Source organism: Scyliorhinus torazame, chromosome 13 (genome assembly GCF_047496885.1).
Source record: "Scyliorhinus torazame isolate Kashiwa2021f chromosome 13, sScyTor2.1, whole genome shotgun sequence".
Lineage (NCBI taxonomy): Eukaryota > Metazoa > Chordata > Chondrichthyes > Carcharhiniformes > Scyliorhinidae > Scyliorhinus > Scyliorhinus torazame.
Genome location: NC_092719.1, coordinates 31369330 through 31383223, shown reverse-complemented (window position 1 = coordinate 31383223; position 13894 = coordinate 31369330). Strand labels below are relative to the sequence as shown.

Genomic DNA, 13894 nt, shown 5'->3' with positions numbered 1-13894 from the left:
GGGGTGGGGGGAGAGAGTCAGCACCTTGTGGGGGAGGGGGGGGAGAGAGTCAGCACCTGGGTGGGGGGGAGTCAGCACCTGGAGGTGGGGGGGGAGACAGTCAGTACCTCGGGGGGGGGGGGGGGGAGAGTCAGCAGCTGGAGGGGGGGGGAGAATCAGCACCTGGGGGGGGGGGAGTGAGTCAGCACCTGGGGGGGTGAGAGAGTCAGCACCTGGGGGGGGGGGGCAGAGAGAGTCAGCACCTGGTTGGGGGGGGGAGAGAGTCAGCACCTGGGGGGGGGGGAGAGTCAGCACCAGGGGGGGGGGAAGAGAGTCAGCTCCCGGGGGGGGGGGGTGTGAGAGAGTCAGCACATGGGAGGTGGGGGAGAGTCAGCACCTGGGGGGGGGGTGAGGGAGTCAGCACCTGGGGGGGGGGTGGGGGGAGAGAGGCAGCACCTTGTGGGGGGGGGGAGAGAGTAAGCACCTGGGGGGGGGGAGAGTCAACACCTGGGGGTGGGGGGGGGGTGAGTCAGCACCTGGGGGGGTGGGGGGGAGAGAGGCAGCACCTTGTGGGGGGGGGAGAGTAAGCACCTGGGGGGGGGGGAGAGTCAACACCTGGGGGTGGGGGAACAGTCAGCACCTAGTGGGGGGGGAGAGTCAGCACCTGGGGCGGGGGGGGGGGGAGAGTCAACACCTGGGGGTGGGGGAACAGTCAGCACCTAGTGGGGGGGGGAGAGTCAGCACCTGGGGCGGGGGGGGGGGGTGAGTCAGCACCTGGTGGGGGGGGGGAGAGAGAGTCAGCACCTGGGGGGGGGGGGGGGAGAGAGTCAGCACCTGGGGGGGTGGGAGAGTCAGCACCTGGGGGGGGGGGTGAGAGAGTCAGCACCTGGTTGGGGGGGGGGAGAGTCAGCACCTGGGGGGGTGGGGGGAGAGAGTCAGCACCTTGTGGGGGAGGGGGGGGAGAGAGTCAGCACCTGGGTGGGGGGGAGTCAGCACCTGGAGGTGGGGGGGGGGGCAGTCAGTACCTCGGGGGGGGGGGGGGAGAGCCAGCACCTGGAGGGGGGGGGGAGAATCAGCACCTGGGGGGGGGGGGGAGTGAGTCAGCACCTGGGGGGGGGTGAGAGAGTCAGCACCTGGGGGGGGGGGGCAGAGAGAGTCAGCACCTGGTTGAGGGGGGGGGAGAGAGTCAGCACCTGGGGGGGGGTAGAGTCAGCACCAGGGGGGGGGAAGAGAGTCAGCACCCGGGGGGGGGGGGTGAGAGAGTCAGCACCTGGGGGGGGGGGCAGAGAGAGTCAGCACCTGGTTGAGGGGGGGGGAGAGAGTCAGCACCTGGGGGGGGGTAGAGTCAGCACCAGGGGGGGGGAAGAGAGTCAGCACCCGGGGGGGGGGGGGTGAGAGAGTCAGCACATGGGGGGTGGGGTGAGGGAGTCAGCACCTGGGGGGTTGGGGGGAGAGAGGCAGCACCTTGTGGGGGGGGGGAGAGAGTAAGCACCTGGGGGGGGGAGAGTCAACACCTGGGGGTGGGGGGGGAACAGTCAGCACCTAGTGGGGGGGGAGAGTCAGCACCTGGGGCGGGGGGGGGGTGAGTCAGCGCCTGGGGGGGTGGGGGGGAGAGAGGCAGCACCTTGTGGGGGGGGGGGGAGAGTAAGCACCTGGGGGGGGAGAGTCAACACCTGGGGGTGGGGGTGGGGGAACAGTCAGCACCTAGTGGGGGGGGAGAGTCAGCACCTGGGGCGGGGGGGGGTGAGTCAGCACCTGGTGGGGGGGGGGAGAGAGAGTCAGCACCTGGGGGGGGGGGGGGAGAGAGTCAGCACCTGGGGGGGTGGGAGAGTCAGCACCTGGGGGGGGGGTGAGAGAGTCAGCACCTGGTTGGGGGGGGGGAGAGTCAGCACCTGGGGGGGTGGGGGGAGAGAGTCAGCACCTTGTGGGGGAGGGGGGGGGAGAGAGTCAGCACCTGGGTGGGGGGGAGTCAGCACCTGGAGGTGGGGGGGGGGGACAGTCAGTACCTCGGGGGGGGGGAGAGCCAGCACCTGGAGGGGGGGGAGAATCAGCACCTGGGGGGGGGGGGAGTGAGTCAGCACCTGGGGGGGGGGGGTGAGAGAGTCAGCACCTGGGGGGGGGGGGCAGAGAGAGTCAGCACCTGGTTGAGGGGGGGGGGAGAGAGTCAGCACCTGGGGGGGGGGGGGGTAGAGTCAGCACCAGGGGGGGGGGGGAAGAGAGTCAGCACCCGGGGGGGGGGGTGAGAGAGTCAGCACATGGGGGGTGGGGGAGAGTCAGCACCTGGGGGGGGGTGGTGAGGGAGTCAGCACCTGGGGGGGTGGGGGGAGAGAGGCAGCACCTTGTGGGGGTGGGGGGAGAGAGTAAGCACCTGGGGGGGGGGGGAGAGTCAACACCTGGGGGTGGGGGGGGGGGGAACAGTCAGCACCTAGTGGGGGGGAGAGTCAGCACCTGGGGCGGGGGGGGGGGGTGGGGGGTGAGTCAGCACCTGGTGGGGGGGGGAAGAGAGTCAGCACCTGGGGGGGGGGAGAGAGTCAGCACCTGGGGGGGGGGGAGGAGAGAGTCAGCACCTGGGGGGGTGGGAGAGTCAGCACCTGGGGGGGGGGGCGAGAGAGTCAGCACCTGGGGCGGGGGGGGGGGGGGCAGTCAGCACCTGGTGGAGGGGGGAGAGAGTCAGCACCAGGGGCGGGGGGGGGGGGGCAGTCAGCACCTGGTTGGGGGGGGGGGGTAAGAAATGGGGCCCGGCTCAGATTGTCCGCCACCTCGTTCTGACAGGTTTCCCCCCCCCCCCAGCCGGCGGGCTGAATGGCCTGAAATGGCAGCGTGTGTGATTGAGGCTGTTTGCAGCCGGGTTAGCGGCTGGGCTTGAAGGAGCCTCTCCTGCGGAGGAGGCTGTCGGCAGCTTGACTGTGATTATAGACCCTGTTCAGTGGTTACCATGGCGACGATATTGCTCACAACTCGTCAAGGCAGAGAATAGAACATCTTACCGGCAAAACAACATGGAATCTGTCGGCATCGCGGCTGTTGATTGCCAGAGTCATGGAGGCAGTTCCACCACGGGGGGCTGCACACCCGATCCACTCACTGCTCACCGCCAGTCACTGGGAGCCAAAGGTTTCCCCTCCCGCTCCGGTTCTCACCCTAACCCCCAACCAGCCTTCTGCACTCTGCCGGTGGCATCCATATACAATATAGAAGCCAGGAAGCTACGATGAACCTTTGTAAAATAGTAGTTTGGCCTCCACTGGAGTATTCTATCTAGTTCTGAGCGCCACACTTTTGGAAGCGTGTGATGGTTTTAGAGAGGATGCAGAAAAGATTTAGGAGAATGGTTCCCCTGATGAGGGACTTCTGGTGCGTTGATGGATTGGGGAAAACAAAACTGTGGCTGGCCTCCTTAAAGAGACGACAATGAGGAAATTTGTCAAATTATGGGAGGCCTGAGTCCGGTAGGTATACAGAAACTGTTCAAAATGGCAGAAAGGACATAGATTTAAAGTGACTGGCAACAGAACCAGAGACTGCATGAAGAAAATATATTTATACAGCGAATGGTTACGAACTGGAATACCTTGAAAGTGTGATTCAATTGTGGCTTTCACAATTAACTGACTCTTCCATGGATTGTCCATGTACCTTCAATTGTCTTCTGTCTTCAGTTCTGACCTCTATCTTCCTTCGCTTTAGCTGTTTCCTTGCTCACATTATCATCAACATTCTCCCACCTTCTGTTAATCATTTCTTAAAGCTACTTGGCACCTTTAACCCATCCAATAGTTGTATGTATGATCACATTGGATGTGAAGAGTTTAAATAATAAATGGCTGACATTTTGCCCCTCTTTAATCACTCTGGTATCATCCCACCTCAAACCAAAGCTCTCGTACAAAAACAGAAAATACTGGAAACACTCAACATGTCAGGCAGCATCGGTGGAGAGAGAGGAACAGTGTTTCAGGGCGATGATCTTTCATCAGACTGGAAACATTAACTCAGCTTTTGTCCCTCCAGACCTGCTGAGCATTTATAGTGTTTTTCCAGTTTTAAAATTCAATTTTCCAGCATCTGCAGATGTTTTGCTTTGGTATGTCTGTTTCTGTCTGATTTTGGCCTTTTAACAATTTTCCATCGTACAGTGGCCTGTGCCCATGCCCACAGTCTGCACCCACAGTCTGCTCCACAACAGGATAAGGTTGTATGTAAGGTTTTGGTGTTGCACAAGATGGCATTGCAACGTAATTCCAGGAGGGAGATCCTTGAGTTCGACCCAGTGTCGAAGCTTAACACCCAGATCAGCGGAATTGGTGCTGCAGAGAAAGCAACGTTTTGTTAATCATGGAGCTGTATCTGATTGGAGAGGGTGGTTAGCAGGATACCTCAGGGAATGCTATCCCTTCAATTGTACAGAAATGGGACGCATGTAGAAATAGGAGGGGGCCAAGAATAGATCCTTTGAGGTATCAGAGGTGATGTGCAGGAACATGAAGAAACTCCATTGTAGGTGATCCTTTGGGTCGGTGCCAGGTCATGTCAAAGGCTGCAGGCAGATCAAGAATCATGAGGCAGGATAATTTATCCTTGTCGTAGTCACATAAGATGTCATTTGTTATGTTATTAAGGTGTTTCAGTACTGCGGCAAGTGTAGAAACCTGATTGGAAGGATTCACACATGCAGTTTCAGGAAAGATGGGCATATAATTGGGAGCCGACACCATGTTTAAGAGGAAAGGGATGTTTAAAAGTATAGGAGTTTCTTGAGGGGAGACATGATGAGACATTTGAAGGAGATGTTGCCAGTACCTGAAAAGAGAGAACCATTAACAATATCAACTAACATGGGAGCCGGGGCAGCACAGTAGCACAGTGGTTAGCACTGCTGCCTCACATCGCCGAGGTCCCGGCTCTGGGTCACTGCCCGTGTGAAGTTTGCACATTCTCCCCGTGTCTGCGTGGGTTTCACCCCCACAACCCAAAGATGTGCATGCTAGGTGGATTGGCCACGCTAAATTGCCCCTTAATTGGAAAAGATGAATTGGGTACTCTCAATTTATAAAAAGAAAAAAGGAAAAAAAACTAACATGGGAACCAAGAAGGGAAGTTAGATGATCAGCAGTTTAGTGGGAATAGGATCAAGGGAGCAGGAGATGGCAGGCACACTCTTCAACACATAGTTTATAGGCCCCTTACAGTAACTATACTTTTGGGCAGAGTATTAATCAAGAAATAAGAGGAACTTGTAACCAAGGCAGCGCAATAATCACATGGAGCTTTAACCATATAACTGAACAAATGAAAACAGCAAAACAAATTTGAGGAAAAGTTCATGGAATGCATTCAAAACAGTTTCCTAAACATTATGCCATGGGTCTAACCAGGGAAGATGTTATTTTAGATCTTGTCTTGTGTAATGAGACAATGAGTTAATTAGTAATCTCATAGTAAAATGTCATGTGGGAAAGGGCAATCACAAAATGTTGGAATTTCACTTCAAGCTTGAGGATGATGTACATAAGTCCGGAACTGGCATATTGAAATTAAATGCAGTCAATTACACGGGTGTGAGGGGTAAACTGGCTATTGAACATAGAACATTACAGCGCAGTACAGGCCCTTCGGCCCACGATGTTGCGCCGACCTGTGAAACCACTCTAAAGCCCATCTACACTATTCCCTTATCATCCATATGTCTATCCAATGACTATTTGAATGCCCTTCGTGTTGGCGAGTCCACTACTGTTACAGGCAGGGCATTCCACGCTCTTACTACTCTCTGAGTAAAGAACCTACCTCTGGCATCTGTCCTAAATCTACCTCCCCTCAATTTAAAGCTATGTCCCCTCATGCTAGACATCACCATCCGAGGAAAAAGGCTCTCACTGTCCACCCTATCCAATCCTCTGATCATCTTGTATGCCTCAATTAAGTCACCTCTTAACCTTCTTCTCTCTAACGAAAACAACCTCAAGTCCCTCAGCCTTTCCTCATAAGATCTTCCCTCCATACCAGGCAACATTCTGGTAAATCTCCTCTGCGCCCTTTCCAATGCTTCCACATCCTTCCTATAATGCGGCGACCAGAATTGCACGCAATAATCCAAATGCGACCGCACCAGAGATTTGTACAGCTGCAACATGACCTCATGGCTCCGTAACTCAATCCCTCTACCAATAAAAGCTAACACACCGTACACCTTCTTAACAACCCTCTCAACGTGGGTGGCAACTTTCAGGGATCTATGTACATGGACACCGAGATATCTCTGCTCATCCATACTGCCAAGAATCTGACCATTAGCTCAGTACTCTGTCTTCCTGTTATTCCTTCCAAAATGAATCACCTCACACTTTTCTGCATTAAACTCTATTTGCCACCTCTCAGCCCAGCGCTGCAGCTTATCTATGTCCCTCTGTAACTTGTAACATCCTTCCGCACTGTCCACAACTCCACCGACTTTAGTGTCATCTGCAAATTTACTCACCCATCCTTCTACGCCCTCCTCCAGGTCATTTATGAAAATGACAAACAGCAGTGGCTCCAAAACAGATAATTGTGATACAACACTAGTAACTGGACTCCAGTCTGAACATTTCCCATCAACCACCACCCTTTGGCTTCTTCCAGCTAGCCAATTTCTGATCCAAACTGCTAAATCACCCTGAATCCCATGCCTCCGTATTTTCTGCAGTAGCCTACCGTGGGGAACCTTATCAAACGCTTTACTGAAATCCATATACACCAAATCAACTGCTTTACCCTAATTCACCTGTTTGGTCACCTTCTCAAAGAACTCAATAAGGTTTGTGAGGCACGACCTACCCTTCACAAAACCGTGTTGACTATCTCTAATCAAATTATTTCTTTCCAGGTGTTTCTACATCCTGTCTCTTATAAACCTTTCCAAGATTTTGCCCACAACAGAAGTAAGGCTCACTGGTCTATAGTTACCGGGGTTGTCTCTACTCCCCTTCTTGAACAAGGGGACAACATTTGCTATCCTCCAGTCTTCTGGCACTATTCCTGTAGGCAAAGATGACTTAAAGATCAAAGCCAAAGGCTCAGCAATCTCCTCCCTAGCTTCCCAGAGAATCCTAGGATAAATCCCATCTGGCCCAGGGGACTTATCTATTTTCACACTTTCCAGAATTGCTAACACCTCCTTCTTATGAACCTCAAGCCCTTCTAGTCTAGTAGCCTGAATCTCAGTATTCTCCTCAAAAACATTGTCTTTTTCCTGTGTGAATACTGACAAAAAATATTCATTTAGCACCTCTCCTATCTCATCGGACTCAGAGGGAGGGGGGTATGGAGGGTTGTTTTTTGACTGTGTTTTGTATTTAACCCTGTTGGGTTCCTTTTTCATTTTGTTTTTGATATTCTGTGAAAACCGTAATAAAAATTAAAAAAAAAAAATTAAAGAAAAAGCACTGGAGAAATTAATTTGACTGGAAGCTGGCAAATCCCCTGGACCTGTTGGCAAATCCCCTGGACCTGTTGGCAAATCCCCTGGACCTGTTGGCTGCAGAGATGGTGGATGTCCTATTTGTGATCTTCTAAAAAAACAAATCACTGTCTGAAATGGTCCCAGTGGACTGGAGGGCAGCAAATGTAAAACTACTCTCCAAGAAAGGAGGGAGAGAGAAAGCGGTGAATTGTAGGCCAGTTAGCCTGAGCCATTGGGGAAATGCCAAAATCCATTATTATTGAAGTGGTAACAAGGGACTTAGATAATCAACATGGTTTCCTGAAAGGGAATCATATTTCACGCATCGATTCGAGGATTTGGGGGATACAAATGGCAGATAGATAAATGGAAGCCAGTGGATGTAATTTATTTGAATGTTTCAAAGGCAATTAATAAGGTGCACCACTAAAGGTTGTTGCTCACGATGTTGGGGGCAGTATATTAGCATCATAGAGGATTGGTTAAATGATAGAAAACAGAGAGTGAGAATTATTATTTTTTTCCAGATTGTTAGGCTGTTACTAGTGGAGTGTTGCAAGGATCAGTGCTGGGCCTCAGCTATTCACAATCTATATCAATGACTTTGACCAAGTGTAATGTACCCAAGTTTCCTGACAGTGCAGCATGGTAGCTCAGTGGTTAGCACTGCTGCCTCACAGCAGCAGGTACCCTGGTTCGATTCCGACTTCGGGTGACCGTCTGTGTGGAGTTTTCACATTCTCCCCGTGTCTGTGTGGGTTTCCTCCGGGTGCTCCGGTTTCCTCCCACAGTGCAAAAAATATGCAGGTTAGGTGGATTGGCCATGATAAATTACTCCATAGGGTGGAGTTGCAGAAATAGGACGGGGGATTGGGCCTATGTAAAGATGTCTTTCAACGGGTCAGTACAGACTTAATGGGCCAACTGGCCTCCTTCTGCACTGAAGGGATTCTGTGATATAAAGCTGCAAGGAAGACGCAAAGATGCTGCAAAGAGACATAGACAGTGGGCAGAAAGGAGTATAATTTGGGGGAAAGTGAGGGAAGAATGTTATGATGGTACCACTTTGGTAGGAAGAATAGAAAAATAGTAAGTAACAAGCAGGCACAGCAAGCAATTAGAAAGTTGAGTTGTATGTCAACATTTATAGCAAACAGCTTTTGGTGTGCAAGTGTAACAAGTGTTGCTACAGCTCTACAGTAAGACCACCACCCAGTGGACTGTGCACAGTTTTGATCTCCCTACCACATTGCAGGGTGTGATGAAAGTTCACTAGATTGATTCCTGTGTTGAGAAGATTGTTCTATTAGGAGAGATTAGTAGAATGGGTCCTATAGTCTCTGAAGTTTAGAAGAATGTTAGGTGATCTCATTGAAGCATTGAAATTCTGAGAGGGCTGGACAGGGTAGATGCTGGGAGGCTGTTTACTGCTGGCTGCAGAGTCTAGAACGAGAGGGCACAACCTTAGGATAAGTGGATGGCCATTTAAGATGGAGATGAGAAGTTTCTTCAGTGAGGGTTATTCATCTTTGAGATTCTCTACCCCAGCAGACAGTGGACCCTCAGTTGTTGAATATATTGAATGGTGAGGTCAATTGAGAAATTAAGGGATGTGGGGATCGGAGGGAAAGTGGAGTTGGAGAGGAGAATCAGACATGGTTATATTAAATGGTGGAGGAGCTTAATGGCCAACCCCAGCTCCTATTTCCGATGTTATTACATGTACGCATGGACATATGTACACTCATAGACACAGACACACATGGACACAAATAGCAATGTTTCAGTTCCTGAGTTCTGTTTTCATTCCTAATATCCACAAATTTGGTTTCATTTTTCCCAACAGTGGCTCACAACTGGCTTATGATTCAGTCCAACTGTGCCGCTCTAACGAGGGAACCCTAGCTTCGGAATCACAGTATGTACCACTCAGTACCTCCCAGACACTGATCCTGGGATTTAGAATTACAGCACATTATCGACAGTTTAGAGTACGTAACAAACAAGACCCCCAGACACTGAACCTAGGGGGTTTAGATTCACAGTACAGAACAGACATTACTTCACTAGATACTGAAAACCATCACCATTACTCCAGCTTGCTGCCCCCTCCACCTTCACCAAACACCAAATATAAATAAGTACATTGATTGCTTCATCTTTAAGATCATGCAATTTATGCAGCTGCCTCTCACCCTCCCAAACACACTTCTTCCTCACTTTTCACTGCTTCACTGACAGATTTGTTGGTTTTCCATCCGATGTAAACTTCAATGTGTACCAAACTCTGCCACATATATTGTGTCCTGTACTATGTCTTGCTCATCACTCACAGACTTACTCTCCCAAAACATTACATGAAGCATGTTTCTCCTCAGCAATGATGCTGTCCATGATCCCAGCCCACCATCTCCGCAAACTCCCCCTAAGCATCTACTTCCCTTATGTCTGTTTGTGCAGCATCTCAGGGTTTTTCTTTGCATTAAGTTCTAGTATCAACTTCGGACATAGTTGCTGTGATGACAAAGATGCTGATTTTAGTGCTCAAAAGTTTACGGATTGGAAGAATGGTTTGTCGTCTGGGTGTGCGTTTGTCGTGTGGGTCGTCCGTTGGGTGTGAGAGTCTGGTTTGTCGTGTGTGCGTGTGAGTGTGCGGTTTGTTGGGTGTGAGTGTGCGGTATGTTGTGTGTGAGTGTGCGGTATGTTGGGTGTGAGTGTGCGGTATGTTGGGTGTGAGTGGGCGGTATGTTGGGTGTGAGTGTGCGGTATGTTGGGTGTGAGTGTGCGGTATGTTGGGTGTGAGTGTGCGGTATGTTGGGTGTGAGTGTGGGGTTTGTTGGGTGTGAGTGTGCGCTTTGTTGGGGGGGGGGAGTGTGCGGTTTGTTGGGGGTGTGTTATAACCTGCCTGCGTACCATTGGCTGGGGACTAATGACAATCCCACAATCCTGTGGGAGTATGAGCTTCCCCAATGAGGGGGGCGGAGAAACCATTAGTAAACTCCAAGTATAAATAAAGCTGGCCAGTTTGGAACCAGCAGGAAGCAGTGTGCAGCAAGGGAAGATGCTGCTGCTGTTATATATATATGTTATTGTAAATAAATGTTATTACTTTGTATCCTTAAAACTCATGCTGGATTCTTCGTGGCCCTCACAAAAGGGTGAGTGTGCGGTTTGTTGGGGGTGAGTGTGCGGTATGTTGGGTGTGAGTGTGCGGTTTGTTGGGGCTGAGTGTGCGGTATGTTGGGTGTGAGTGTGCGGTTTGTTGGGTGTGAGTGTGCGGTTTGTTGGGTGTGAGTGTGGGGTTTGGTGGGTGTGAGTGTGGGGTTTGTTGGGTGTGAGTGTGCGGTTTGTTGGGGGTGAGTGTGCGGTATGTTGGGTGTGAGTGTGCGGTTTGGTGGGTGTGAGTGTGGGGTTTGTTGGGTGTGAGTGTGGGGTTTGTTGGGTGTGAGTGTGGGGTTTGTTGGGTGTGAGTGTGGGGTTTGTTGGGTGTGAGTGTGGGGTTTGTTGGGTGTGAGTGTGCGGTTTGTTGGGGCTGAGTGTGCGGTATGTTGGGTGTGAGTGTGCGGTTTGTTGGGGGTGAGTGTGCGGTTTGTTGGGGGTGAGTGTGCGGTTTGTTGGGGGTGAGTGTGCGGTTTGTTGGGGGTGAGTGTGCGGTTTGTTGGGGGTGAGTGTGCGGTTTGTTGGGGGTGAGTGTGCGGTTTGTTGGGGGTGAGTGTGCGGTTTGTTGGGTGTGAGTGTTGTTTGTTGGGTGTGAGTGTGCGGTTTGTTGGGTGTGAGTGTGTGGTTTGTTGGGTGTGAGTGTGCGGTTTGTTGGGTGTGAGTGTGCGGTTTGTTGGGTGTGAGTGTGGGGTTTGTTGGGGGTGAGTGTGCGGTGTTGGGTGTGTGTGTGCGGTTTGTTGGGTGTGAGTGCGCGGTTTGTTGGGGGTGAGTGTGCGGTTTGTTGGGGGTAAGTGTGCGGTTTGTTGGGGGTGAGTGTGCGGTGTTGGGTGTGTGTGTGCGGTTTGTTGGGTGTGAGTGCGCGGTTTGTTGGGAGTGAGTGTGCGGTTTGTTGGGGGTAAGTGTGCGGTTTGTTGGGTGTGTGTGTGCGGTTTGTTGGGTGAGTGTGCGGTTTGTTGGGGGTGAGTGTGCGGTTTGTTGGGTGAGTGTGCGGTTTGTTGGGGAGGAGTGTGCGGTTTGTTGGGTGAGTGTGTGGTTTGTTGGGGGTGAGTGTGCGGTTTGTTGGGGGTGAGTGTGCGGTTTGTTGGGGGTGAGTGTGGGGTTTGTTGGGGGTGAGTGTGGGGTTTGTTGGGGGTGAGTGTGGGGTTTGTTGGGGGTGAGTGTGCGGTTTGTTGGGGGTGAGTGTGCGGTTTGTTGGGGGTGAGTGTGCGGTTTGTTGGGGGTGAGTGTGCGGTTTGTTGGGGGTGAGTGTGCGGTTTGTTGGGGGTGAGTGTGCGGTTTGTTGGGTGTGAGTGTTGTTTGTTGGGTGTGAGTGTGCGGTTTGTTGGGTGTGAGTGTGTGGTTTGTTGGGTGTGAGTGTGCGGTTTGTTGGGTGTGAGTGTGCGGTTTGTTGGGTGTGAGTGTGGGGTTTGTTGGGGGTGAGTGTGCGGTGTTGGGTGTGTGTGTGCGGTTTGTTGGGTGTGAGTGCGCGGTTTGTTGGGGGTGAGTGTGCGGTTTGTTGGGGGTAAGTGTGCGGTTTGTTGGGGGTGAGTGTGCGGTGTTGGGTGTGTGTGTGCGGTTTGTTGGGTGTGAGTGCGCGGTTTGTTGGGAGTGAGTGTGCGGTTTGTTGGGGGTAAGTGTGCGGTTTGTTGGGTGTGTGTGTGCGGTTTGTTGGGTGAGTGTGCGGTTTGTTGGGGGTGAGTGTGCGGTTTGTTGGGTGAGTGTGCGGTTTGTTGGGGAGGAGTGTGCGGTTTGTTGGGTGAGTGTGTGGTTTGTTGGGGGTGAGTGTGCGGTTTGTTGGGGGTGAGTGTGCGGTTTGTTGGGGGTGAGTGTGGGGTTTGTTGGGGGTGAGTGTGGGGTTTGTTGGGGGTGAGTGTGCGGTTTGTTGGGGGTGAGTGTGCGGTTTGTTGGGGGTGAGTGTGCGGTTTGTTGGGGGTGAGTGTGCGGTTTGTTGGGGGTGAGTGTGGGGTTTGTTGGGGGTGAGTGTGGGGTTTGTTGGGTGTGAGTGTGGGGTTTGTTGGGTGTGAGTGTGGGGTTTGTTGGGTGTGAGTGTGGGGGTTGTTGGGTGTGAGTGCGGGGGTTGTTGGGTGTGAGTGCGGGGGTTGTTGGGTGTGAGTGCGGGGGTTGTTGGGTGTGAGTGTGGGGGTTGTTGGGTGTGAGTGCGCGGTTTGTTGGGTGATTATGGATCACGGGAGCACGGCTTGTTTTGAAATACAGTGAGCTGACTTGCTGGCTGGATGTTATATTGCTCGTGTTGTATCTTTTGTTGGGCGAATTATTTGCTTGATCATCTTTGGGCATTTACTTTGGGCATTCTCTGGGTCAGTGATGATATTGTTGAGATCTCGGGTATGGTATGAACTGAAGGAAGTGCGCCACCTTTTGTGTGACACAGATTGGATGGCCCAGTTGGCTGCAAAGGACTTGAATCCAGGATGTTGCAAGATACAGCAATTGGGGAAGCCTCTAGTTTGTTCCTTGAATCTGTTCAAGGAGTCTGAGATCACCTTACAAGGACAGTGCACAATAATCAAACCATTGATTCTGTTGCTGGTGACTTGATGAGAAGGGCTGCAGGTCACACTCCTGCACTGTCCCCCGTCACTTGAATTGTTCTGTTAAGTTAATAAGAGTGCAGCTCTTCTGAAGGCTCAATAGGAGTGCTTTCGAGGCTGCAGTGTCCCTGGGTTAGCGAAGGAGAAAGTCAGCCCGGTGCCCTTCTCCAATCAATGTCACGTGTCTGTGCTTTATTTGTGGTGCAACATGTGGTTGAATATCCCATTGTGTCGGCTGAAACAGGAAGAACAGCAGCTTTGGAATCAGCAAACGCAAATTACAAGAATAAAAGCAGATTTCTCCTTTTAGTTGGCAAGATGTAATGGAACAACATTCTCAACTTCTGAAATTGCATGGCCTTTGGGGACGATATACGCAATTTGGGGTTGCATGGCTTTCTGCAAATGTAGTTGAGTGCTGGTTCAGGAGGAACTGTGGAGGCATGCAGCAACACATTTTAAGAGGAAAAGTGGGAAGGGGAGTGAAAGCTCCATGCTGCACCAAGTTGATTCATCATCTTCGTGCGCTGTGTGCAAAATGGTACTGCATTTTCAAACATCTCCTTTTGAGATGTTGCTGAGAGATCTGATAATCCCCTGAGTAACTGTAGTCTATTTTTCCTTAGGTGACCAGTTGCTAAACTGGACGCATGACTTCAAACACTGCCTGTCAAATTGTCAGCCGTTAAGAAAGGAGTTGAGTTCAAGGGTAGGTTAAAGTCATAATGGATGAGGAGCTGTCCAGTGCAAAAATTGGATGACCATAAGACTATAAGACATAGGA

The 13894-nt window shown here is 51.9% G+C and overlaps 2 protein-coding genes across 5 annotated transcripts in view; one reads left to right on the top strand and one right to left on the bottom strand.

Moving 5' to 3' along the window:
- The window catches only part of sco2 (synthesis of cytochrome C oxidase 2), a 95257-nt gene extending 92222 nt beyond the window's left edge, over positions 1-3035 (bottom strand). Inside the window, exon 1 of the mRNA XM_072471248.1 lies at positions 2967-3035. Within this exon, the coding sequence (XP_072327349.1) occupies positions 2967-3020 (54 nt within the window). The 5' untranslated portion in view covers positions 3021-3035. The remainder of the gene's footprint in view (positions 1-2966) is intronic.
- The window catches only part of LOC140387925 (uncharacterized), a 212244-nt gene that overhangs the window by 4132 nt on the left and 194218 nt on the right, over positions 1-13894 (top strand). Inside the window, exon 2 of one of the 4 annotated variants that reach the window (XM_072471241.1) lies at positions 9267-9338. The exons of the other annotated variants lie outside the window; for them this stretch is intronic. The gene's annotated coding sequence lies outside the window, so the exon portion shown is untranslated. The remainder of the gene's footprint in view (positions 1-9266; positions 9339-13894) is intronic. 4 annotated transcript variants of the gene reach the window in all.